Source organism: Sminthopsis crassicaudata, chromosome 5 (assembly GCF_048593235.1).
Source record: "Sminthopsis crassicaudata isolate SCR6 chromosome 5, ASM4859323v1, whole genome shotgun sequence".
NCBI classification, from domain to species: Eukaryota; Metazoa; Chordata; class Mammalia; order Dasyuromorphia; family Dasyuridae; genus Sminthopsis; species Sminthopsis crassicaudata.
This window is the reverse complement of record NC_133621.1, coordinates 299,657,922-299,683,703: the sequence shown is the minus strand read 5'-3', so window position 1 is coordinate 299,683,703 and position 25,782 is coordinate 299,657,922. Positions and strand designations below refer to the sequence as shown.

Below are 25,782 nucleotides of genomic sequence, written 5' to 3'. Positions count from 1 at the left end.
GGTGAGACCCAGGCCCAGGTTTTCTGCCTCGACGCCATGTTTTGCAGAAATAGTTAAAAAGGGTATCCTGCTCTAGCCTGGCATGGCTCCTTGGAGACTGACCCTTCTTGTTCTGGGGTCCCGCATGCTGGGGCAGCCCTCGTACTCCCGGGACACACATCTCCCTAACGTCCTTCCACTGGTCCTTATACAACATGGGGAGATATAAGTTGTAAAGTTCTGTTGTCTCCAGAGACTGCTGATCGCTCTCTGGGAGGAGATCTGCTGTCTCAACTCAGTGGAGGGAAGAGGGGGATTTGGACACGTTTCCTCCTCAGAATCCCCCCTCCTGGGAGATCCTTACTTGACTGTAGAAGAATTGTTTTGTGATTATGCATTGGACCAGATCCCCTGAGATCTTCCAGTTCTAAAATCCGGTGATTTAGGAGAAGACCCCGGATTAGAAAGTGCTTCCGCTGGGCTAGAAGGAAAGAAGCGATTCTGTGAGCCTGGAACAGGCCCGGTGCAACCACGGCTTCCTGAGCCAGTGCCCGGGCCTCCCTGGGCGTCTCCGTCCATCCCCAGGTCGCTCAATCCAGACCACGCTCTCAACTCAGTGAAAAAGAACTTGCTTTATTCAGAAAGTCTACAAAATACAGGAGGCGAGCAGCGCTTACTGTAAGTCAGAAAATAAATAAATTCTGGAAGCCCTAGAGGGCATTTTCAAGGTCTTCTGTTACATATAAGATAAAATGTGATTTATTTGAAGATATAAAATATAACGTCCACTCGTCCACTTTCCCACCCAGACTGGGCTCCAGTAAGGTGGGCTGGTAGCTGTGGCAGAGAATAACTTACATCTGTGCAATAAATAAAAAAGAGGTTGGGGCCGGACGAGGGAGGGGAGCAGCTGGGCAAGGAGAGGCTGGGGATGTGGTTAGAGGAGGAGGCCCCAGAAGGCTTTGTTACTTTGGAAGACCAGAACCCCGGAATCTTAGCCCCCTCCTCCCCAAAAGTGCTCAGGGGAGTGGGATCCCAGCCCTTCCTGACTGGAAGCGGGGAGGGGGGCATTTTATGCTGTGTACCCCATCCCGCACCTCACCAGCTCAAAAAGCATCCTGCCTGGCTTTTTCTAAGTGCCCATCTTGCGCAGAGTGCCCGGCCCCCCAGAGCCCCCCACTCTGTCCTCTGGAAGCCCAGAATAATAATTCTGGCGACTCTCCCAGGAGACCGGGGCCTGGGAAGAAGCGAGGGTCAGCTCTGGGGGGCTTGCAAGGTCTGTCTATACCCCCTCTGGAAGCCCCCATTCCTTAGGAAGGGCTCCCACTTGCAAGCCAGTTGTCCAACCTACTTCCAAAGGGCCCAGAAAAGCAAATTAGGGGAGGGGGATGTTGGGTCGGGGCCCCAGCTCCTGCCTCTTCTCCCTGGCCTGGGAGAGGGGAAAGCCCTCGGCCCGATCCCGCCTCCAGGGAGCCCGTCTTCCCGCTGCAGGGGGAAGAGCCGGGAGCGGAGGGGCCCACGGCCTGAAATTGGCACAAAGTCGGCGCCTAACTGAGGCTCGATGATTTAACTTCAGCGTGGGGAAGGGCTTGCTTTCCTCCCCCAGTGTCTCCTTCTGAGTTAGCTCTCTGGCCCACGTGGGGGGGGAAGGGCTCTTGCCCCTGTTCTGCAGCCCTGCCCAGAGCTCGTGAGGGCCAGTGGGGAAGGAGAGCTGGATGCGGGCGGGGCAGGCTGCAAGAGGAGCCGAACCGAGCACATGGAAGTAGGAGCTGTGAGAGGCGGGGCCAGCAAGAGGGGGCGGGGTCCTGTAGGTGTTAAGGCTTGGACCAGGAGGCGGGGCGTTGGGAAAGAATCTAGGGGGCTGGCCCTATAGCAGAGAGGGCCAGAGGTGGGGCCTAGAGCAGGGCCGCCCTGTCTGCACAGGGATGGGATCCGGGGGGCGGGACAAAGACCAGGCACCCTGTCGGCGGAGCGGGATGAGAGGCGGGGGCGGGGGCGAGGTCTGGCTCCCCTCTATCCGTGCCGGAACGGGACCCGCGGTCACGAGGAGCAGGCGGCCGGACTGGAGGCCGCGGTGGAAGCGCTGGCCGAGGACTTGACGATGGTGATGACGCTGGCGGGCGCCACCTTGGCGGCGGGCCCGCCGTGCGCGGCCACGGAGCGCGCGAAGCCCTGCAGCGCCTCGTACTTGGAGCGCAGGGCGTCGAGCTCGAGGCGCATGGCGGCGTTCTCGCGGGCCAGCTTGTCCACCTCGCGCTCCAGCTCGCTCTTCTGCTTCTGCAGCTCCTCCTTCTGGCACACGCGCTTGACGCGGCAGCTGGCGGCGTAGCCGCGGTTCTTGAGCGTGCGGCGCCGCTGCTTCAGCCGCGCCACCTCCTCCTTGGACAGGCCCCGCAGGTGGTGGTTCAGCTCCCGCACCGACAGCGCCATCAGCTCCTCGTCCGACAAGTGCGGGCCCGTGTTCTCGCCCAGCTCGCGCTTGATCTGTGGACACGCAGGGGATTGTGGGGCGGGCATTTGTGGGGGCCCGGACACCCCGACAGCCACGCCCACATAGAGACCGGCATAGACACCGACACTGACACTGACATAGACAGCGATACAGACACTGACACTGACACGGAAATCCAAAACAGACACGGACACTGACATCTACAAACACTAACAACAATAGCACTGCCCACACCTTCTCTACTTCCTCACTTCTTTCTCTCCCTTGCTCTCCTCTCCTCTATTCCTTTGTCCCCCTTTCTTTTTCCCTCCTCTCTTCTCAGTTTCCCTTTTCTTCTTTCTCTTCCTTCTCTCTTTTCCTTCCTAGTTTCTTTCCTCTCCCTAGTCTTCCCCATTCCCCTGCTCTTTTTTCCTCCTTTATTTCTACTTTCTCTTCACTTCATCTTCCATGTGTCCTTGTTCATCTTCTTTCTTCTCCCACCTTGTCCTTTCTTCTCCTTCCTCTTCCCTTATTTCCCCCTCTCTTCCCTCTCTGCTTCTGCTTCTCTCCTCCTCTAACTTCTCTTGTCCTGTTCAACTGCCCTTTGCCTTCTTTTCACCATTCTTTCTGTCTTTTGCTTCTCTTTTCTTCCTTTTCCCTCCCCTTCTTATATTTCTCTCCTCTTCTTTCTTCTTTCCCACTTGTCTTCCCCTTTCTCTTCCCTCTGCTTTTCTCTTCTTTCCCTTTTCTTCCAAAATCCCCCTTTGTCTTCTATTTTCTTTCCATTCTTCCTACCATTTATCTTTTTTTTCTCCTTAGTCCTTGATTTTCCTTCCTCTTGGGGCCTCAGTTTCCTCAGTGATGCTTCTTTTTCCTATACTCTTTTCTTCTTGTCCTCCTTTTTCTTCCTTTTCCCCTCCTTCTACCTCTTCTCTTCCTGCTTCCTCCTTTCTAACCCTCTTCAAATTCCCACCTTCTATAGGTGGGATACTAGGAGGAAGAGAGGTGAGAATGGGAGTGAGGGGGGCATGGAAAAAAGTGATACTAGAGGAATCGTCTTGGCATTTTTCTCCCAAGGTCCAGTGTCTCATACGTCATAGGTTTGTTGGATGGAGTTGAGTTGGTTCAACCTCTTTATTTTACACATGGGGGAAAAGAGGTGAAGTGACCAGCCCAAGATCACTATGGTAAACATGATTTCTCCCCTGAAATCTGTGCACAACGTTAACTCTTGGGCTGGAGAATCCCCAAGTTCCATTTTAACTCTAAAGCCTTTGATCTACAACTGCTAAAGATTTGATTGGAAGTCAGGAAGACTCTAGAACCTAGGACATTGGACCCAGGGTGCCAGGAGAAGACTAGAGTTTGTAATCTTATATTTGGGGAACTAGGAGAATTCTACAACTTGAATCTGGAAAACTAGGAGAATTCTGAAACTTGGAACCTTGGATTCAGGGAGCCAGGAAAACACTAGTGCCTGGTATCTTATATACAGGGAACTAGGAGAATTCTAAAACTGAAGCCTCAGATCCTGGGAGCTAAGAGAAATCTAGAACTTGAAGCCTTGGATGCTGGGAGCTAGGAGAATTCTAGAACTTAGGATCTTGACTAGCTTGGAGAGGGGAGCAGGGAGTCATGAGGGGACAGGACAGGAGAGGAAGAAATCAGTGGGAAGGGGAGGCTGGGCTCTCACCTTTAGTGCTTTGCTGGATAAAGTGTCTGTAGACATTTTTGGATCAGGTGCCCTCAGGGCTGGAGACCTGCAGGAAAAGAGATGAAGCATTATTTATTGTTCCAAACTCCTACTTTGCTTTTTATCTTAGGGTTGTGGTTGAGCAGGCACTCATCCATGATTAAAACTAGCTGTATCCATGGACAAAGTAGGCAGCCACTAACCCCAGACTTTCCCCTCCATCAGCCTCCTCTGAAATCCCACCTCTTGGAGTCATTCATTTATCGCCATAGGCGAAGTACCTACGGTATGGGCAGAGAGCACCGCCCTAGGCAGGGGAGGCTGGGCAGGACTGCACACTCCTGGATGCCTTACTACTGGGGAGACTGAGGCTGGTGAGCTTTGTAGTTTTATACGGCCCAGTCCAATGACCACCCTGACTGAGCTCATGCTACCTGTGGGAGTGAATGAAGCCTAAAACTGGCCCAGGATCTTTGGTTTGGGTAGATGGAGTCAGCCAGATGTGGGGCAGGGATAATAATAAGCCTAAGTGATCAATGATTGATTTTATTAATCTGAAGAACTGCTCCCTACAGCAGTGCAGATGTTCAGTACCTGAGAACCACTCAGAGCAGTAAGAGGATGTGTTTTGCCCAAGATCACACAGCTAGCATGTGTCAGAGCTGGGATTGGAACCCAGGACTTCCTGACTTGAAGGCCAGGTCTCTAACTATTCCTACACCACACTATCCACCTACACCTGCACCTTTTGAGTGACTTATGTGCTGCATATCTCATTTGATTCTAGCCATCGCTCTGTAGGGTGAGTTAACTAGGTGGCCCCATATTCAGAGCGCTGGTCCTGGAGTCAGGAAGCCTCATCTTCCTGAGTTCAAATCTGGCCTCAGATACTTCCTAGCTGTGTAATCCTGGACAAGTTACTTAATCCTGTTTACCTCAGTTTCCTCATCTGTAAAATGAACTGAAGGAAAAGGCAAACTCCATTTTTGCAAAGAAAACCCCATTGGGGACACAACTTAGAAGAGAAAATCAAGGGACAGTGAAAGAGATCTTAGATCTTCTACATGGCAGGCCTGGGACCAAACCAGGCTGCCTTTGGTCACCATGGTGACCCCTCACGGACAGCAGAGATCAGTAAAAGACTATTTGGGGCCACTGCCTCTGCCTCTAGAGTGTCAGAGGGGTTTCACATATCTCTGTCCTCTGCATCGAGGGGTGAGCCACCAAGTAAAAGGCCACTGGGGGGGCAATTCCTGATTTCCCAGTGCCTGACCACATCCCAACACCTGCCTTGTTACCCTGATCACCCAATAGTCAACTAGTGTGATTTAGTGGAAGGAGCCTCAATTTAGTCATCTGTGAAATGGGGAGAATAATAGCACCAATCTTAATTGCTAGTAGTGAGGATCAAATGAAACAATATTTATCAAGTGCTTTGTCTTGGAGTGTTACAGGAACGCCAGCTATTATTGTTGTTGTTGTTATGTCAGCCAACAAGTATTTACTAAGGGCATGCTATGTGCCAGGCACTGCACGCATGTTATTATTAACCCCTGTGGATTATTACTGGCTGTCTCTGACCAGCCAATGCCCTCCCCAGAGATCCTCGGCCTCGCCCAGCCCTCCCAACAGCTGATGTTTTCTTCCCTTATGTAGTGAAAAGAGAATTCCAAGGGGTCCCTTTCTCCTCTGGAGCGCTCCAACTTAAGGTAGCCAAGGACTGGCGCCTCCCTGAAATCTGCCTTTTGTTTTCCCAGACTTCACTTTGGAGGAGGAGGGATGTCTCCTTCTCTCCCCACCACCGCACCCCAAGCACAGCTGAGGGAATGGGAATGACGCAGGGGAGAAGTTGGTCTTTCTGGGGACTACTAGAAAGTGGTCAGGGTCTCTTGCCTAGCACTTCTGGCCAAGTGGGGGGATAAGAGTGTGAGAAGAACAGGTTCCCCCTGGGCAGATATCCCCACTGGGTTTCTCAAGGTTTCTAAGGAAAATCCAGCATTCTCTCCAGGACACCACGCCATCCAGCGCCCTCATTTAATAAATGAAACTCAGAATGGGACTTGACTTGTTCCAAGCCACATAACAGTGAAGCCAAGATTCCTGGCTCCCAGATCAATCTTTTCCCCTGCCACCCCTTTACTTTGAAGCTCTCTCTGTAACAGGGATCCCTTCACTCCAGTCTTGAGCAGCGGTGGGCTAGGCCCTGGCGGGTCATGTGCTCGATGGCCTAGAATGAGTAGGGTCCTCAGAGGTCCCACCCGATTCTTCCTCCTCACTTTACAGATTAAAGGGCCCAGAGAAGTGGGTGAGTACATGGAGCAGGTCTCATTGACTCCTACAGAACTCATAAGCTGCCAGGTTTGGAAGAAGAAGGCCTCAGAGGCCAGCTGACCCACAGTTAGGCCTCAAGAGCTGAACTGACTTCCATAGAAGATAGTAAAATGGCAAAGGGGGGGGGGGGGGTCTTGATTCCAAGTCTTTGTCCATTACTACATTACTGCCTTTTATTCAAATACCTACCAGTCAGGGAACAAAGCATTTATTAAGTGTTTACTGTATACCAGGCACAGAGCTGGCTCCCAAGAACAAACAATTCTGCCTTCCACTTAAGTGGGGACAACATAAAGGACAGGATCTTAGATTTACAGCTGGGCGGGACCTGGGAGTCCCCAGCCACACAACTAACAAACACAAAGCATCCACACAGTAAACATAATAGTCATAGGGTTGGGGAGGGATTGAGAAAGGCTTCAGGTTTGCACTCACCAGGGCCAACCCTTCTCTACACACAGCAGGGAGCAAAGGCAAGAGGCCTGGCGCTCAGGCTTGTTTACTCTGCCCCAGCAGCCTCGCTTGCCATGGAAAGCAAGGGCTTGGGCCACTGTTGGCCTCAGGCCTCCCCTCCCCCGACTCCACCAGCTTCTTCAGCTCTGCCAAGTGTAAGTTTTTGCACCCCTCCACCCTCACCCTATTCATTCTCATCTCATCTCACACCCCTCAACCTACCCCCATCTCCAGGGCATGGAGTCTTCTTCCCCTGTCATGGTGACTTAGACAGAAAAGGGGAGATTCCCCAGAGTTCTCAGAAGTTCCTCCAGCAACAAAGTGAGGAGTGGGAAGAGATGTTGCCCAGAGGGAACCAGGGCCATTCTTGGTGGGAGGGAACAAGGCTCAGAGGAAGCCTGAGAGGGAAGTTGATGGTCTAGGAAGTCCCCCAGGAAAGCACAGCTTCTCCTCCCATCTCTCTCCTGTGCTGGGAGTTCACCAGAGCCCCACAGAGGCAGGAATGGCTCTTGGTCTGACGAACACATCCTCCCACTGCCCCTGGGGTTTCTGGTTGAGAGGAAAGAACAGCTCTGGCTAGAGAGGAAGAGAAAGGAGATGAGTTTGGGGAAACTGAGGCTGCTTGGGGAGAAGGAACTGCCCCCAGGCAGGCCCATAGGGTTAGTTAGTGGTTCTAACTCTAGATTAGAATTAGAGGAGCCTCAGAGGCTCCATTCTAGGGCCCAACACCTTTGGGATCTTTCAAAAGAGTATGGGGACAACTTAGTAAATATCATCCCACTGAAGAGAAACACCAAAGCACAGTGGGCAGAAAACTGGCTTTCAAGCCTCGTTTCTGCCACTGACGATGTGTGACCTCTTTGCTCCCAGTGGCATCCTAAGATGAAAATTATTACATTAAAAATTTTAGATTAAATTACATTTTTAAATTTATATTAAAAATAACAATAGCTTTTTATTTTTCAAAATACATGCAAAGATAGTTTTCAACACCCTCCCTTGCAAAACCTTGTTCCAAATTTTTCTTCTTCCCTCCCCCCCGGCCCCCTTTCCTAGACAGTAAACAATCCAATACAGGTTACGATTCTTCTAAACATGTCCACATATACCATGCTGCACACACACACACACACACACACACACACACACAAATCAGATCAAAAGGTGGAAAAATGAGAAAGGAAAAAAAAAAAAAAACGAGCTGTACAATAACAACAACAATACTATGTTGCGATCCACATTCAGTCTCCATAGTCCTCTCTCTGAATGTAGATGGCTTTTTCCATCACAAGCCTAAGACTACATTTCAAAGAGGAGCAGACCTGCCCCAATCAAGGGAAGTCGCAGGATCAGGTCCTGTCCCCTCTCTCTAGCTTATTGAGATAGCCTAGCCCCACCACAGTCCATCCTCCTTTTGCACTGGCCAAATGATCTTTGGAAAGCTCAGGGCTGATGATATCACTCCTCGAGAAACTCCCATGGCTTCCTGTTACTTCCAAGATCAAAACAAAATCCTCTGCTTGACATTCAAAGCCTTTCACAATCTACCCCCCTCCTACTTTCCCAGTATTCTAACCCTGTCCTCACCATTTACTCTTCAATCAAGGCCCTCCATCTCTAGGCTCTGCTGCTGCCCATGCCTGGAAGGCCCTCCTTTCTCATCTCCACCTCCCGCCTTCCCTGGTTGCCTTCAAGTCCCAATTAGAATCCCACCATGATCATTAAGTGCAGAATATTGATGAATATCCCGGACTAGCTGGAAGCCATTATTGTTAAGTTTTCTATGTGAGCATTTACATTTTGGAAATCAGCAAATGCTACAAATCAGGTTTTGTGGACTCTCTGAGGAAAGGAGGTAACATGACGATATTGGGGGATGAAAAAAAATAATACATTTTAATCAAAAATGTAAAAAACAGATGAAATTCAAAATTCCACCTTCACGCCCAACCCTATTCCAATCTTGAAGACTTTCCCGAGGTCACCAACCCATCCACAATTGTGTATGGAGACCATTGTGTGGGTTCCACCTAGACTTGGGGGTGGGAGGGCAGAAGCACAAGCTGGGCTGACACTCCCTTGGGGAGGGGTGGGGGCTCCAGGTCAGAGGCCCAGGACTACAGCCCCAGGGTGCTGACCTTCAGACTGGTGCCCTGTGAGCAGGGCCACATGGATATCCTTGTGATTCACAACACACAATCACCTATGGTGACAGGCTTGTTCCTTTCTCAGTTCCCCAGGAGAACAAAGGGGGTGGGAGATGATGACAAATAGGGTAAGGGGGAAATGTGTAACCACCACCTCCACACCCCACCCTCCTGGGCCAAGAGCCATGAAATGAACGGGAGCGCCAAAGGGAGGGCCTTGGGGAGGAGGCAAGGCTGGGAGCTGGAGTCCAGTGTAGACGAGATGCTGTCTCACAGTGATTCAGCATCTCCTGGCCAGGTCAACATCTCTGTTTCTCCCCGGGAGATCCTAGGATTGAAAGCTGGCTGGGACCTAAGAGTGAGCGAACCATAAAATAGTAGTGACTGTCCCAGGCATCCTCTGTGAAGATCCTGGTGAGTGGTACAGACAATAAATGGAAAAATTATCAAGAATAAAGAGCTACATAAGAAGAGCTTTCTACAGGACTTAAGGACTGGTATAGGACAAAGGCACGGGACAAAATTCTATTTGCTACCTATATGACCTTGGTCAAGTGTCTGCTTCCCTGAGCCTCAGTTTCTTCTGTAAAATGAAACAGTTGGACTAGATGGTCTTGGAGGTGTCCTCTAACTAGAGCCTGGGGCTTAACTTGGGTCTTAGAGGCTGGGTTGGTTGTGAAAAGATGAGGAGAAAGGGGGACAGCCTTCCTAAGAGTGTGAGCAAAGGTCAGAGCGGGGGGCAGTGACTTTCCAATCTCTTCTTCTCATAGCCACCCTCCCTAAGTAGACCCTACTCACCTCTGACCTAGACAATTTTTAATAACTCTGTAACCCATCTCCATAATTTAAATCTCTCCCTTCAATCTGAACTTCAGAATGGCATAGGAGAACCCATGCCTCATCCCTTTTCTCCTCAAGATCCCTCAGTGGCTCCCCATTTCCCACAGGAAAACATAGAAGATCCCTCAATGACTCCCTATTGCCCACAGGACAGCATAGAAGATCCTTCAGTGTCTTTCCATTGCCCATGGGACAACATAGAAGATCCTTCAGTGACTCCCTATTGCCAATGGGATAACAGAAGGTCCTTCAATGGCTCCCCGTTGCCCACAAAGAAAGTTCTTAGCCCAGGATTCCAGAATCTCTCCTGTCTGACCCAACCTACCTCTAGCCACCTATCCTCCCCATGAACTCTGTGCTTCAAACAAACAAGTCCGCCTGACATTCCCTAATCTACTCTTGCTTTTTCCTCCCACCATGCATTTGTCCACAGGGTCCCCCGAGTCTGCAATGCACTCACTTCTTCCTCCCCTACTCTTCATTCAAAGCTCCATTCAGGGGCCTCCTCCCCTGTGAAGTCTTTTCTGGTCCCCAAAGCTAGAGGGGCGGCTTCCCTCTTTGAATCAAACAATAAGCATTTATTAAATGTCCACTGCATGCTAAGTGCTAAAGATAAAAATCAGAGAAAAACCTTAATAAACTGGATAGTTCGGAGGCCTGTTTCCTGAGACCTTCTGAGCAGCCTGGCACACAATCCTAGCCTGTGCTGTAGTTTTTTCTTACATAATGGCCTAGTGGATACCCCTCAGTTGGGGAATGGCTGAATAGGTTATGATATAGGAAGGTAATGGTATATTATTGTTCTATAAGAAATGATGAGCAGACTGTTTTCAGAAAAACCTAGAAAGACTTCTATAAACTGAGGCTGAGTGAAGTGAGCAGAACCAAGAGAACACCGTATGCAGCACAGCAAGACTGTGTTATGGTCAACTATGATAGACTTGCTCATGTCAGTAAGCCATTCATTCAAGGCAATTCCAATAGACTTGTGATGGAAAGTGCCATCCACATCCAGAGAGAGAACAATGAAGATTGAATGTGGATCAAAGTATAGGATTTTCACCTTTTTTCTGTTGTTGTTGTTTGGTTGTGTGTGTTTTTTTTTTTTCTTTTTTCCTTTTTTTTCGCCTTTTGATCTGATTTTTCTTACGCAGCATGATGAATATGAAAAGATATTTAAAAGAATCACATGTGTTTAACCTATATTGGATTGCTTGCTGTCTTGGGGAAGGGAAGGGAAAGGAGAGAGGGGAAAAGATTTGGAGCACAAGATTTTGCATAGGTGAATGTCAAAAACTATCTTTGGATGTATTTGGAAAAGTAAAATACTATTTAAAAAAATGGTTTGGTTTAGCGTTCCCCTAGAAGCTTAGCACAGTGCCCTGGCCTCAGAACTGAGTAATAAGCATTTGTGGAATTGAGATGTAGCCAGATGTCCGAGGGAAGGCCTTGAGGAGTAAGGTCCATCATTAAGTGCAGTAACACCTTCAGAGGACTTCCCACCTGGAAAGTCATGTGGTTGATCTGCCTCACTTGGGAAAACCACTTGGCCCAAAGTCACTCATTGAAGAAGCTTTGGTAAGAGTGATTCAACCATGATCCACCGACTTGTGGCTCCTTGGAAGGGCATTGTCTTTTGACCTTTTCCCAGAAAAGTGTGTGTGAAGGGGAGGGGGCAGCTCTGGGCATTCGGCCTCATGGATGGAATACTTAGAAGATGCTAGAGCTTTGAGTGAGAGAGACGAGAGGTCATCTGATCCAACGCTCTCCAATCTCCGTTTTACAGAATAGGCCTAAAGAAATTAGAAACTTGCCCAAAATCACACAGGTGTTAAAGAGTGCCCAATGCCACACAGCCACTCAACTCAGCTCTGCCTTTCCCTGGCTCCTTTCCCATCTCCCTTGCTCTGGCTGTGGCTTCCTCGGCCAGATCCCAGGTCCTGGCTGAGGCTCGGCTCTTTGCCCAGGAATGCTCAGGCTCAGCTGAGTCAGAAATGTCCTGTAGGAAAGCCTCAATGATGAGGAGTTCCATCCTCCGTCTCTGGCTCCTGCTCGCTCTCCTCTTCCTCCTTCTTACACATCTCTGACAATCGAAAAATGTTAATGGAATGAACAAATGAATTAGATCACACCTCTGTCTGCTGAGCAAGATCAGAGTAATCCAAGAAGATGCCCAAAGAGTTGGATTCTGGGAACATCATGGGCTCATTAGAGCTGAAATCAGTACAGCCAGACTATTTATGGTGGATACGCCGGAATTAGGGTTCAAATCCCTTAACCTCTGCTGTCAGACTCAGTGGCCTCCAAGACCCTTTCTACTTCAGGTCTGATGAGATAATAGCTAACTTATACATAGTGCTTTATATATATACCACATCTGAGGAAGGGAGGTACATTATTATTCCCATTTTACATTGAAGTGATTTGCCCGGGATCATGCAACTGGTAAGTGTATAAGACATGGTTCAAAATTAGATCTTCCTGGCAGATATAAGCTCTATGATTGCTAATTGAGTGATTTATTGCACTTAGGCAATTTGATGGAATTCTGCAGCAAAAGTTTTTGAAATGTGTCAACTCCTTCCCTTATCTACTATCCCTGCTCACTATTCATTATCTCAGGTTTGGGTATAATCAAATTTGCTTAAAGCAGGAAGGAGACGGGGGAATCATTATAGAGGGCCTTAACAAATATTGTAGAATTAATAAATGTCTGTCGACCCTTATTGGAGTCACTCAAGTTGTGTTTTTCAGAAATACAAATTCCTTGAGTTAGCATTTGAAGCTTTTCACAATCTGACTCTGGCCTATCTTCCCAAATCTATTACCAACCACTTCCCTTGAGATAGACTCTCTGTTCCAAACTGGCCTGCTTGTCTACCCCTATTTATGACATTCCATCTCCTCCCTGGGCTTTTGCACAAACTGCCCCTCCCACTACCCCAGCCTCGAATGCCTTCCCTCTTTGCCTCTGCTTCTTGTAAATCATAGCTCCCTTCAAGGCTCACCTGAAGTGACAAGAGTCCTTTCCTGATATCCATGATGGTTAGTGGCACATTCCCTACAATTATCTTGTATTTATTTGTCTTTTACTTATATTTGGTTCTGGAAGTAACAGGGAGCCCCTGTGGTTCATTGAGAGCAGGTGGGGGTGTTAAAATGTGATAACTGCTCTAGGAAAATCACTTTAGAAGCTGAATGCAGGATGTATTGGAGTGGGGAGAGACTTGAGGCAGGCAGACTCACCAGCAGGTTACTGCTGCAATAATCCAAAAATGCAATAATACACCAAGGTAGGGGCAGTGTCAGAGAAGAGAAAAGAAGGAGCTTATTCAAGAGATGCTACGGAGGTAAAATTAACAAGAGATACTGCAAAGGTGGAATCAACAAGAGATACTGCAAAGTTGAAATTCATAAGAGGTGCTGCAAAAGTGAAATCAACAAGAGCTGCTGCAAAGGTGAAATCAACAAGAGCTGCTGCAAAGGTGAAGTCAACAAGAGCTGCTGCAAAGGTGAAATCAACAAGAGCTGCAGCAAAGGTGAAATCAACAAGAGCTGCTACAAAGGTGAAGTCAACAAGAGCTACTGCAAAGGTGAAATCAACAAGAGCTGCTGCAAAGGTGAAATCAACAAGAGCTGCTGCAAAGGTGAAGTCAACAAGAGCTGCAGCAAAGGTGAAATCAACAAGAGCTGCTACAAAGGTGAAATCAACAAGAGCTGCTGCAAAGGTGAAGTCAACAAGAGCTGCTGCAAAGGTGAAGTCAACAAGAGCTGCTGCAAAGGTGAAATCAACAAGAGCTGCTGCAAAGGTGAAATCAACAAGAGCTGCTGCAAAGGTGAAATCCAAAAGAGATGCTGCAAAAGTGAAATCAACAAGAGCTGCTGCAAAGCTTTTTTTTTTTTTTTTTTTTTTTTTTTTTTTTGTGGTAGCAAAGAATTGGAAAAGGGAGTGGATGCCCATCCATTGGGAAATGGCTGAACAAATTGTGGTACATGAAGGTAATGGAATATTATTGTTCTATAAAAAAAAATGATGAACAATCTGATTTTAGAAAAGCCTGGAAAGATTTACATGAACTGATGCTGAGCAAAACAAGCAGAACTTGGAATACACTGTACACAATAACAGTAAGAATGTGTATGTGATGATCAGCTATGAAAGACTTGGTTTTTCTCAGTGTTTCAATAATCCAAAGGAATCCAAAGATTTTGAACAGAAAATGCCATCTGCATCCAGCATCAACACATGTTATGCTCACTTTCTTTTTCTTTTCTTTTTTTATCTCTCCCATGGTTTTTCCCATTTGCTCTGATTTTTCTCTTCCGACATAATTCATAAAATAATATTTATCAAAAATAAGCTAAAAAAAAAGAGATGCTGTAAAAGTGAAACTGACAAAAGATGCTGCAAAGGTGAGATTGAAACAAGGCACAGGTGAAAATTACAAGAGATGATCCAAAGGTGAAATAAACAGGCCCGACAACAACTTGGAGAGGAAGGATGAGAGAGTATGAGGAGTCTAGGATAACTCTGAGGGTAGGAATCTGGAGGATGGTAAAAAAATCTATAGTGACAGGGAAGATAGAGATGAAGGAAGGTTGAGGGGGAAATAATGAGTTCTGTTTTGGACATATTAAGTTGAAGATATCCAGTTCATGAAATGAAATGGAATTTTTATGTTGAGTTTCATTTTTCTGATGATATTTTACTGAGTTTTCTGCTGAAAGAAGTTTACCTTCTTCTCAGCAATGCAGTGATTGAAGACAATTGCACTAGACTTGGGAGAGAAAATGTCATCTGCATCCAGAGAGAGAACAATGGATTCTGAAGCATAGTATTTTCATCTTTTTCTTTGTTTGCTTTTTCTTTCTTGTAGTCTTTTCCCTTTTGTTCTGATTTTTCTTGGAAATATATTTAAAATAATTGCACATGTTTAACCTACATCAGTTTGCTTGTTGTCTTGGTGAGGGGAGGGAGGTAAGGAGAAAGGGAGATAAATGTAGAACACAAAGTCTTACAAAAATGAATGTTGAAAACTATCTTTATGTGTATTTGGAAAAATAAGATACTATTGAGGAAAAAAAAAAAGATTTGCCTTTTCTGAAAACACTTTGAATGAAAATGGGGAAGTTGGGGGAGGGGGGAGGAGTTTGCTTAAATTTAAAATTTTGCTGTGATAATCCATAGAATATATGTTGGGTTTTATTCAGTTGTATCTGACTCTTTGTGACCCTATGGAACAAAGCACAGCTAATAGCCACAGGGTTTTCTTGGCAAAGATACTAGAGTGGTTTCCAGTCCCTTCTCCAGTAAAAAACGGACTTTTAAGTGACTTATCCAGGATGACACAACTAATAGTATTTGTGGTCAAATTTGAACTCAAGTCTTCCTGACTTTAGACCCAGCACTCTATCTACTGATAGAGCTGCCATATATGTTGGGTACCATGGATTAAAGTCCTAAAAGGTCAGACCTTGAGGGTACCTTAAAGCATGGCTTCTTAAACTTTTTCTACTCACGACTTCTTTTTGCTCAAGAAATTTTTACATGATCCTGAGTATATCGGTATATAAAATAGATACAAAAATCAAACATTTACTGATAATAAAGCATAATTTTATGATCCCTACATTTAATTATGAATCCGTATATGGGGTTTAACTATAATTTAAGAAGCTGGGCCTTAAAAGATGGAATGTCAGGCCTGGGAGGGGCCTTTAACAGGGAATATCAGGGGTGGGGAAGACCTTAGAAGGAGGAGGACTATGAGAGCCGAAGGGGCCTTAGAACAGGGGATGGCAGAGTTGGGAGGGGCCTTAGAACAAGAGATGTCAGATGGGGGGGGCGGCTTAGAACAAGGGATGCCAGAGCTGGGAGGGGTCTTAAAACATGCAATGTCAGGGTTGGGAGAGGCCTTAGAACAGGGCAAAAATTGGCATTTTCATCTTTACATCCAGAGCATCTAGCCTAATGGCTGGTACATAGTAGGTGTTTAATAAGTCCATGTTAAATTGAATAGAATTGCATATTAGAGCTGGGAAAGGCTGCAAGATAGAGAATGTCAGAATTGGTGAGAGTAAATAGTATTTGGATAATCAACCAAAAAAGTTCCCATCTCATGGAACCCAGTGAAGTTTGAATGAAACCCTAAGGTCAAATACTTTGTAAACAGAAAGGTGTTTTTGGGAATCCCAGGATTCTTGGGGCTGTAAGGGGCTTGAGAGGTCCTTGAACTCATCCCTCTCATCTAGAGAGAGAAGGCACTTGTCCAAGGTCACACAGAGAGTCCATGGGTCGGGGCTACCTCCTGCCTCCCAGGCTAGAGCACTGCCAGTGGTTTCTTCCATGCTCCTGGTCACTTACTAAACCAGTAATTTGGGCCAGGAGAGGGGGCCCTGACGTTCTCTAGGGGGTAGAAAATCACAAGGTCAGGCCTGTTCAACACGTGGGCTATGAGTGTGTCTGCCATCACTGCTACTATAAAAATCCTCCTGGGTCCCCTGTAGGAATCCTGCCGCAGACTGCCCCACCCCATGCTGGCAGGCAGCTCTGGCTCTGGCTCTCAGTCGGTTTCACCCATCCTGTGAGCACAGAGAGAAAAAATTTGTTTTCCTCTGGCTCTGGAGCCAGCTCGATCAGCCAGACTCCCAGAGAGAGGCGGCAGGGTGGAGAGAGCTGCAGCTCTGGAGTCTGGGGGTGCGAGTTCAAATCTCTGTCATTTAGGACCTGAGGCAACTTAACTCCCCTCTGAAAAATGAAAAATTTGTAAAGTACCTACCATGTGCCAGGCACTATTCTAACCCACTGGGGATACAAAAAGAGGCAAAAAAACCCCACTGTCCCTGCCCGCAAGGAGTTCAAAATCTAACAGGGAACAGCAGATAAATCTGTGCTAACAAGCTAGATACCAAACTCCACAGGCCTTCAAGGTTCGTTCCTACTTTAAAGCAAACTTGTAAAACTGTGGGGGGGGATCTTGTAACCGAAAGTGGGGGAGTCTTGAAAAATCTGGCAACTGTAAAAAGTTTCTGGATGCCCTGCATCCTGCCGTATCCACATTCGGCCAAGATTTAATTCCTTATGTGAAAATAAACAAGCCCGTCCATCTCGAGAGTATGTACATTTGCTTTTGTATATAATAAATGGTAAAATTACACGTACACCAAGAATTGTTTTAAAATAAGCTTCTTCATGATTTATTATCAGTGGATGTTTGATTTTCATACCCATATACCCGGAGTCAGGTGAAAATATCTCGGGTGAAAAGGGTTTGAGAGTGGAAGAAGTTGAAAGAGCCCTGCTCTAAAGCAATGGAGAGCAAGAGTAGGGGACTGAGAAGGGGAAGGAGGCACTGAGATCATAAAAAGCTTTCTACAGGAAGCCGGCTATGAGCTATGAGGGGAGCACCTGGAAACCCATAGGTCTTTCATTCCAATTTTGATCCTGAGGGTGTTTCCCCCTCCATGGAACCTCCTTAAGATTTTTTAAATCCCAGATTTGTACTCTGTCTTTAAAAGATCCATGAGGGATAAACACACCTCCCTCCCACTGACTCTTCCAACTTAAGGCTGTGGTCACACTGGCCACATCCTATACGGGACGGCCTGGATATCCCCTACTCATCGAATGTCAGAGTGACAAGGAACCGACCGCGTGCGTTCTTGGCCAACCACACGCATTTTTACGGATAAGAAAACAGAAGCCAGAGAGAGACTTGCCTACGTCTTTCAGTGAATTCTTTTCTGAGCCAGGAATGGAACTTCTCTTCCATTCCTCTTCAGGAATGGAAGTTCTCTTCACTACATAACCAAATGAGATCGGGGGTAAGAAAAGGCTGTGGCAACTCCTAAACTCTGCAGATAACCGGGGGTGTTCTTAAGGACCCCCTATGACAAACAAAGGAGAACATGGGCAAAAGCTACATGCCGAAGGAAACTCCTGAATCATCGAGGTCACTGATCCACCAGGATATTTTGAGCATTGTGACCAATTGTGGTTTAATGCAGAAGACACAGGGCTTGGATTCAAAGTCCAAGCTACCAATCCTGGGTCTCCCTGACCCTCTGGGGCAAAGCACCTGCTTCCTCTGGCCCTCACTTCCTTATCTGTGAAACAAGAAGGTCAGTACATGATCTCTAAGCTCCCCAGCCCTGATACTCTCTGTTCTAAGACCCTTCCCAGCTCTGACCTCCCCTGTTCTAAGACCTTGACATTCCCTGTTCTAAACTCCCTCCTAAGCCTACGGTTCTGAGATTCCATGAGCTATTTGCTGAGCACGTACCATATGGACAGGACTGTTTATTGATTTGCCCAATCCAAAGTCCAGAGAATATAGCAGCACATGGTCTCTTCCAAAATGTTCTTGTGAGTTTCTCTAGCTGTACTGAGAGGAATAGACCTGTGATTTCACTGGTTTAGGGAGCTCTGTGGGGGGGGGGGGGAAGGCATCTCTACACTTTAGGGAAATCCCCAGGGTGCTGAGAAGTTGTATTCACTACACGCTAACACCATGTTTAAGGGCACCTAATCCAAGCTCCTGCCTTGCTACTCTTTTCTGCACCAAGGGGTCCTGCAGCTTCTACTTGAAGACCTTTCACTGAGCCAGGAGGTGACCTGTCCATGGTCGGGCAGCTCCAACCATCGGAAACTTCTTCCTTATGTTGCCTCCGTGCTCACTTCCACCCAATGATCCTGCTGCCACCTCCAGAACCATAGAGAATAAATCAAATTTTTGCCCACCCCCTGTACAGCGATGTTTCAGCTATTCAGAGCTCAGGCCTGTGTTCCCCAGAGATCATCAATCTCAGAGTCACCAGATCCTAGATTGAAATCTGGTTTGACAGTGGACTAGCACTGATTCTCTGGGACCACTTACTGTGGACCGGCACTGACCCTCTCAGCCCTATGTAAGATGAGACAGGTGAGCCAGCCCGGGAGGTCCCACAGCTATAGTCCCAAGGTCTAGGGGCGCGGTACCCAGCTCTTTCTAGTAAATCTAAGATCTCAAAGCTTCGGGCTCTCCTGATTAAGCCCGGCTGTCCCTCCCCAGTTCGGTTGGTGGTAAGGTGAGGAGGAGGAGGCAGGCAGACATGCTTAGGAGTCTGGTATTGTTCCACAATGCACAGGAAGTGGGAGGAGTTGGAGGTCTGGACCTATAGATACCAGGGTGGGTTGGGGGGTTGCAGATGACCCGGCAGTCCTGAGGTGGGGCTCTCCGGACCTCTGGGCAGAAACAGGTGCATCCTGGTTGCCTTAACTTTTTGCAGATCAGCCTTCTGAGGCACCCTCCCTTCCCCCCACCTCCTCACATACACATTAACCCTTTCACTGCCTGTCTGCTCCCCTCCCACTCCCCACTTCCTTCCTCAGCAGGGGACACGGTGAGGTGTGTGGGCTCTGGGTGGAGGGGATGGGGAGGGAGACTCTGCAGCCCAGCAGGGCCCCGACCTTTGAAGATCGAGCTCTCTGGGTCTGAATTCTACCTCCGTCTCCCCTGGGCTCTTCCTTCTCTGTGCCAGAACCAGCAGCAGCAGCAAACACCTGCAACTTTGGGACGAGCCTGTAGCTCTTGTTGCCGAGGCTCAGAGAGTCTGGCCCCTTCTGTAAACAGAGGGCAGCTGGGCAACTTGTGCCCTTGGACAGGTGCTCTTTCTGGGTCTCAGCTTCTCCACCCGTAAAATGGGATTAGCCCGCCTCAGAGGCTCCTGCAGCCCGAAAGTCATCTCCGAGGAGAGGTGGGCTGGGTGCCAGCCCCCTGCGGTGGGTCCCTCCCCGTGCCTTGGACAAGTGTTTCCTGATCCACTGGGCCAAGGGAAACTCCAGTTCTGACCCAAACCCTCTCCCCCCTGCCACCCCCAATCTTCCCCGGGAGCCGCTCTGAGCACGGGCCTTGAGTCTGGATTCGCGACCCATTCGCTGTGTGACCTTGGCAAGCCCCTCGGCCTCTCTGGTCTGAGCACAGACCCTGCCCAGGAGCCCTGCAGGGGCGGGAGGGCAGGGAAACAGCCCGATCCGGGCCGGAGGGAAGGGGAGGAGGAGGGAAGGCAGGAGACCCGGGCCGCAGCCGGAGCTCGGGCGGGACTGGGCGCTCCCCCGGCCCGAGGCCGGCCCACTCACTTCCTCCTCCTCCTCCTCCTGGCTGAGCTAATCCGAATCCGTGTTTGCGTGCGCAAGTGTACACACACACACATACACACACACACACACACACACACACACACTCGCACAACAAAACGGAATGTACACATTGAGTCACGCACGCACGCACACCCGCCCCATGGGCGCCCCGTGTGGTCCTCCGGCCTCCCACCCGCCCGCTCGTGGCCGGGACAGCAGGGCTCAGAGAGTCTGGGAGGGGGCGAACTTGACTCTTCTCCCTCCCCCCCCAAGTCTGCCTTCCTGGCCCCCCAGTCGGGAACTTGGGGCCCCGCCCCCTCCCCAGCTCCCCAGGCTTTTAGCACCCGCGAGGGGCGGGCCGGAAAAATACCCCTCCGAGGTCCCCAACCTCAGCGAGGTTCGGAGTCGGAGATGGGGGCGGGGGGGGGGGGGAGACGGTAAACCCTCCGTGGGGGGGGGAGGGAATGGGGTGGGACCGGCACCTCTACTTTCAGTTCTCCCAACTTCGGAGAAGTCCCTTCTGTCCGGGGTGGAGAAAACAGACAGACACCCCCTCCCTCAGCCCCTCCCCCCCGCTTCTGGGTACCAGGGGGAGCTGGGGGGGGCGACATTCGGGCCCCCTCCCCCCGGCAAGTGCCTCCCGACGCCTCTAGCTCAGCGAACCCCCTTCTGTTCCGAGAGGGGCCGGACCGCGGAAAAGTTCCCATCCTCCCCCCGCACCTTGCCCAGGCCCCCGGGGTGAGAGTCGGACTGACGGACAGACGGACTGACCGACTGACGGACATCGCGCGCGCACACGCGTAATCCTGTCCCGTGTCCCCCTCCCGAGCTTCCAGGAAGCCAAGGTCAGCGAGGGGGCAAAAGGCGGAGGGGAAAGGCCGAGAGGGGTCCCCGGGCGGGGGGGGGGCCAGCAGCCGCGCACCCCAGGGTGAGGGCCCCTGGGGGCGGCCTCGTCCGCGCGTACTCACCGCACTCCTCCCACTCGCCGGAGTCTCCCCTTCCGTCCCCGGGTGATGGCCGGGGTCCCCCTCGGCCTCCGGCCGCCGCCTCCCGGAGCCGGGCCCCGAGAAGGGACTCGCGATGGGCAGCCGAGAGCGGAGGCTGCCGCTGGCGGGGAGGCGCGCGGCGAACGCAGCGATCTGCTGAGTTGTAATGTGAGTTTCCTGGAATTACTCACTCACAGGATTCCTTTCATTCATAAAAACACAGTCATGCGCTGACGTCACCCCTCACCGCCTCCGGCCCAGCCCCACCCCTCCGGAGGGAGGGACGGGGCGGAGCCTGCTGGGGCCCCGCCCCTTTCCCGTGGGAGGGGGAAGGAGCCGGAGTCCCAGTGAGGGCCACTGCCGGGCGCGGGGAAGGGGCCGGGGACACAAGACCCAGCTCGGAGTGATGGCGGGAGTGGGCGCGCGCCCCCCTCAGCGGGATTCCCGGGGCTTAGACCGAGGCCCAGGTTTTATCCGGGGGGACGTCCAGACTTAGCTAAAGCCCCGAGCATCTCAGAGGGAGAGCTGACAGGAGCCCTTGCCTCTCTGCGGATGGGGAAACTGAGTCCGGAGCCTTTTAAATTGCGTGTGAATCTGAATTTAACAAACAGAAGATAAGATGTGCGAGGGAGATCCTCTCGCTTCTTCCTCCAGCATCCAAGGACAAACTCAAAAGCTGCTTTGCTTTTTTTTTTAATAATAGATTTTCTTTATTTTTTAAAATTAGGTTTTTCATTTATTAGAGAAATCTCGAAAGAACTGAAGCAGAGGAAAGTAGATAGACCCCCTGTCTGTCCTGGACCCTCTTTTCTTCTCCTCCTGGGCCTTCAACTTGTGACGTCATCAGGTCCCCGGTTTCAGTGATGGTCCCCATGTAGATGACACTCATTGGGATGGATTTATCCAGCTCCCACCTCTCCCCAGAGCTCCAGGCCTGTATCTGCAACAGCAGACTGGAGACCTTGAACTTGGTGTCCCACGGACATCTCAAATCGAGTCCCCCCCAAAATCCCCTCCTTCTGACCTCTCTTATTTTCTTTTTTTAATAGTAGCCTTTTACTTTACTTTTTTTTTTTTTTTTTAAATAAAAGACAGAGAAAGGCCTGTAGGAACTCAATGCAAATCACAACATAACAATCTCAATTTTTATTGTTGTTCGCTTGCATTTTGTTTTCTTACTCATTTACTTTCTTTTTTTTTTTTTTTTGATCCGATTTTTCTTATGCAGCAAGGGAATTATATAAATATGTTTAGACATTTTGGATTCAACATATATTTTAACACATTTAACATATATTGGACTGCTTGCCATCTAGGGGAGGGGCAAGGGGGAAGGAGGAGAAAATCAGGACACAAGGCTATGTAAAGGTCAATGTTGTCATATTATCCATGCATATGTTTTGAAAATAAATAGCTTTTTACTTTGCAAAATACATGCAAAGAGAGTTTTCAACATTCACCCTTGCAAAACCTTGTGTTCCATATTTTTCTCCCTCCCTCCCCAGCTCCACCTTGTCCTAGACAGTAAGTAATCTAATATAGGTTAAACACGTGCAATTCTTCTGTACATATTTTCCACAATTGTCATGCTGCACAAGACAAATCAGAGCAAAAAGAGAAAAAAAATGAGAGGGGAAAAAAGCAAGCAAAAAAAAACAAAAAACCCAACAGTTTTTCTAAACATATTTTCTATATTTATCATGCTGCACAAGAAAAATCAGATCAAAAAGATAAAAAAAAAAAAAAGTGAGAGAGAAAAGCAAGCAAACAACAACAACAAAGGTGAAAATACTATGTTCCGATATCCTTATTTTCAAACCTGTCTGGTTTCTCTAACTGACCTACTGGCCATGCTTCCAACTTCCCTCTTTCCTTACTTTTTTCCTTCACTGTTGTAAAACCATTGCCAGAACTTCCCATTATTTACTCCTATGTAAGCTCCCCCTCCCCAAAATGAAAGAAAAGTAAAACCTTTGCATCAAAAATGCAATACAAATCTCCCCATTGTCTGAAAATGGGTCTCCTTCGGCAAATTGAGTCCATCATCTCTCTGTCAGGAGGTGGACAGCCTGTTTTTGGTTCTTTAGATTTGATCCTGGAGGCCATTGGATGGGGGGCTACTGAAGTCCTTTAGTGGGAAAATGACGTGGTTCATCCTATGCTTTAGGAAAATCTCTAGCAGCTGAGTGGAAAATAGATGGGAGTTCTTAGAGCCTGGTAGCAAGAAAACCAAACAGAAGGCTACTACAATGATTTAAGTGGAAGGAAAATGATTTAGGACAGAAGGAAAGAAGGCTGTGTTGGGGAGAGACCCTGAAAAGTTAAAATGGATAGGACTTGCTCAGCAGATTGGATATGGGAGGTGAGAAGGACTGAGGGGTCTAGCCTGAGGGATTGGGAGAGTAGCAATGCCTTCATCCAAAATAAGAAGAGAAGTCAGAAGGAGGGGACTTTTTTTTTTTTTTTTTTTTGGACTCTGGATTTGAGATGTCCATGGGACACCAATTTCAAGATCTCCAGTCTGCTGTTGCAGATATAGGCCTGGAGCTCTAGAGAGAGGTTGGAGCTGGATAAATCCATCCCAATGAGGGTCATCTACATGGAGACCAGCATTGAAACCAGGGGATCTGATGACATCACAAGTTGAAGGCACAGGAGAAGAAAAGAGGGTCCAGGACCAACAGGGGTTCTATCTACTTCTCTTTGCATCAGTTCATAGAAGAATGAGTAGATTTCTCTAAAACCGTATCTAAGTAAGCAGTTACAAATACACGAGGCTCTGTCTTGGATCAAAAAGACAGAACTGGAGATAGAGCCCGGGCCGTCTAGCTCCAAAGCCAGAGCCAGTCCTCAGTGGTCAATTTGTATTCTCTATCAACTGAAGCAAGATGCTCAGGACACTCTTGGTGTAAGGCCCTGGGTCTATAGCAGGAGTGAGAGCCCCACGGAAGCCTGAGAAATTATGTTTTTTGGGTGGAACTGTCCACCTGAGCACCACTAGCATGTTCAAAGAATTATAGGATGTCAGAGCTGGGAACATGGGGGAATAACATTTATATGTTATATGAGCACTTTACAAGTATCTCATTTGATCTTCACAATAACCCTGGCAGTACTGCTACTCTCCCCATTTTACAGTTGAGAAAACTGAGGCAGACAGAAGCCCCAGGACCAAAGAGTTGGTAAATGTCTGAGGCTGGATTTGAGCTTTACTAGACCAGGGGTTTTCAAACTACGGCCCGAGGGCCAGATGTGGCCACTGAAGACATTTATGCTGGTTATGGCAAATGGGCTGAGGGGCGGAGACAGAGTGTGAGCTTTTGTTTTTACTATAGTTCGGCCTCCCACAGTCTGAGGGACAGTGAAGTGGCCCCCTATTGAAAAAGTTTGAGGACCACTGCTCTAGACCCAGTAATTGCATAGCCAGCTGTCTCATGGAATATCAGAGTTGGGAGAGCTCTTAAAAACATGAATTTTGGAGCTAGGAGGAACCTTAGCACATAGAACATGGAATGTCAAAGCTGAGCGAGACTCTAGAATAAGAATCTAAGAATCACAAATTTAGGAGCTGGGAGAAACTTTAAAAAACGCAATATCCCAGCTAGACCAGCTCCTCAGACATCATCTCATCCAGCTCATCCTTCTCCAGATGAAACTGAAACTTAAAGAAAGAGAGAGACTTGTGCAAGACCAAACAGCCAAATGGAATTTTCTGGCATTAAAAATTTGAATTGGCTTTTAGGGTCATTCCAGGGAATATGTCTTTGGGAGCTCCCCTGGAAACTTCCAGGATTTCCAAAGAATGAATGAAATAAATGGGAATGAAAAAGCATTTACTAAGCTCTTAAATATAAGCTTTCTAAGCACCAGGGATAAAAATAAGAAGTTCCCACTCTAATTGGGAGAAACAACACACAAGAGTCCAGCTCAGGATAGAACTGTAGAGCTATGAGGACCTATGAGGTAAGAGTCAGGTAATTAGACACTATCTATATTGAGAAGAATGTATTCAAGTTTAACCTTGTCAGTTCTAGAAGTCAATGGTCTTGAATCCTTTAGGTGGGAGCTGAAGCAAAAACAAGAGCCTTGGCAGCTGTTCCAAGACCCTTGCAGAGCCACCAACAGCTGTTTAATTAGCAGAGAGAGAGCAGTATTTGCTTGGACAGTGCAAAGCCAAGGTGAAGTACCCACCCAGGAGTGTTGCCCTATGTTGTGCCCAAGATCACAAAAGAAGGAATACCAAAAAGGTCCCGGTTGAAGTCCAGGTGTAAACTTGCTTCAGCAGGCTCTGATCTCATGGCCACTCGGAGGCCAGGCGGCAGGTAAAGATAAATAGCTCCTTCTCCAGCCCCACTCTGAAAGCAATCCTGCGTGATTCAAAACTGGAAAGGAAGAGAAGGTCAGGTGGATTGCTTTTGGGCATCCTTCAAGTCACCACTCCTTCTGACTCAGCCAATTAGGGGACTCTCCATCATCTCAAATTTGACCCTTTTTACAATGAGTCACACATGGCCAGAAGCCAGCCCTAGAACTCTCACATAGAAATGGGAAGGGAAGCTCTGAGCATGCTCCATGCTAGGGATGGTCCCTATAGAATCAGTCAGCCCCACTATCTACTGAAGGGAAGGTCACTGAGACATTTAAAAGAATGCACAGAAGTGAACAGAACTTTAGAGGGACAGACAGACATACACACACACACACACACAAGCTTTGAAACTAATGTGTTCAATTTATTTTATAATTAAAAAGGGAAGAGGATCAGAAACAGGATATAACAGATAGGGAGAAGTCTTCAAAACCAA

The 25,782-nt window shown here is 48.3% G+C and overlaps 1 protein-coding gene across 2 annotated transcripts; it reads right to left on the bottom strand.

Moving 5' to 3' along the window:
• Positions 1 to 592: 592 nt before the first annotated feature.
• On the bottom strand, positions 593 to 25,355 carry MAFF (MAF bZIP transcription factor F). Of its 2 annotated transcripts, none has more exons than XM_074271699.1 (3): positions 25,218 to 25,355; positions 4,104 to 4,170; positions 593 to 2,463 (listed from the first exon to the last, which is right to left on the bottom strand). In XM_074271699.1, exons 2-3 carry the CDS (start codon positions 4,137 to 4,139, stop codon positions 2,020 to 2,022), a joined length of 480 nt encoding a protein of 159 aa, XP_074127800.1. In that variant the 5' UTR covers positions 4,140 to 4,170; positions 25,218 to 25,355; the 3' UTR covers positions 593 to 2,019. The 2 variants fall into 2 exon arrangements, with proteins under 2 accessions (XP_074127800.1, XP_074127799.1); XM_074271698.1 differs by lacking the exon at positions 25,218 to 25,355 and adding an exon at positions 20,960 to 21,175.
• Between the last annotated feature and the right edge of the window lie 427 nt (positions 25,356 to 25,782).

Coding starts and splice junctions, on each gene's coding strand:
- MAFF (XM_074271699.1), bottom strand. CDS start 4,139: ATGTCTACAGACACTTTATCCAGCAAAGCACTAAAG. Junction 2,464..4,103: donor TATCCAGCAAAGCACTAAAG/GTGAGAGCCCAG, acceptor GCGTGTCCACAG/ATCAAGCGCGAGCTGGGCGA.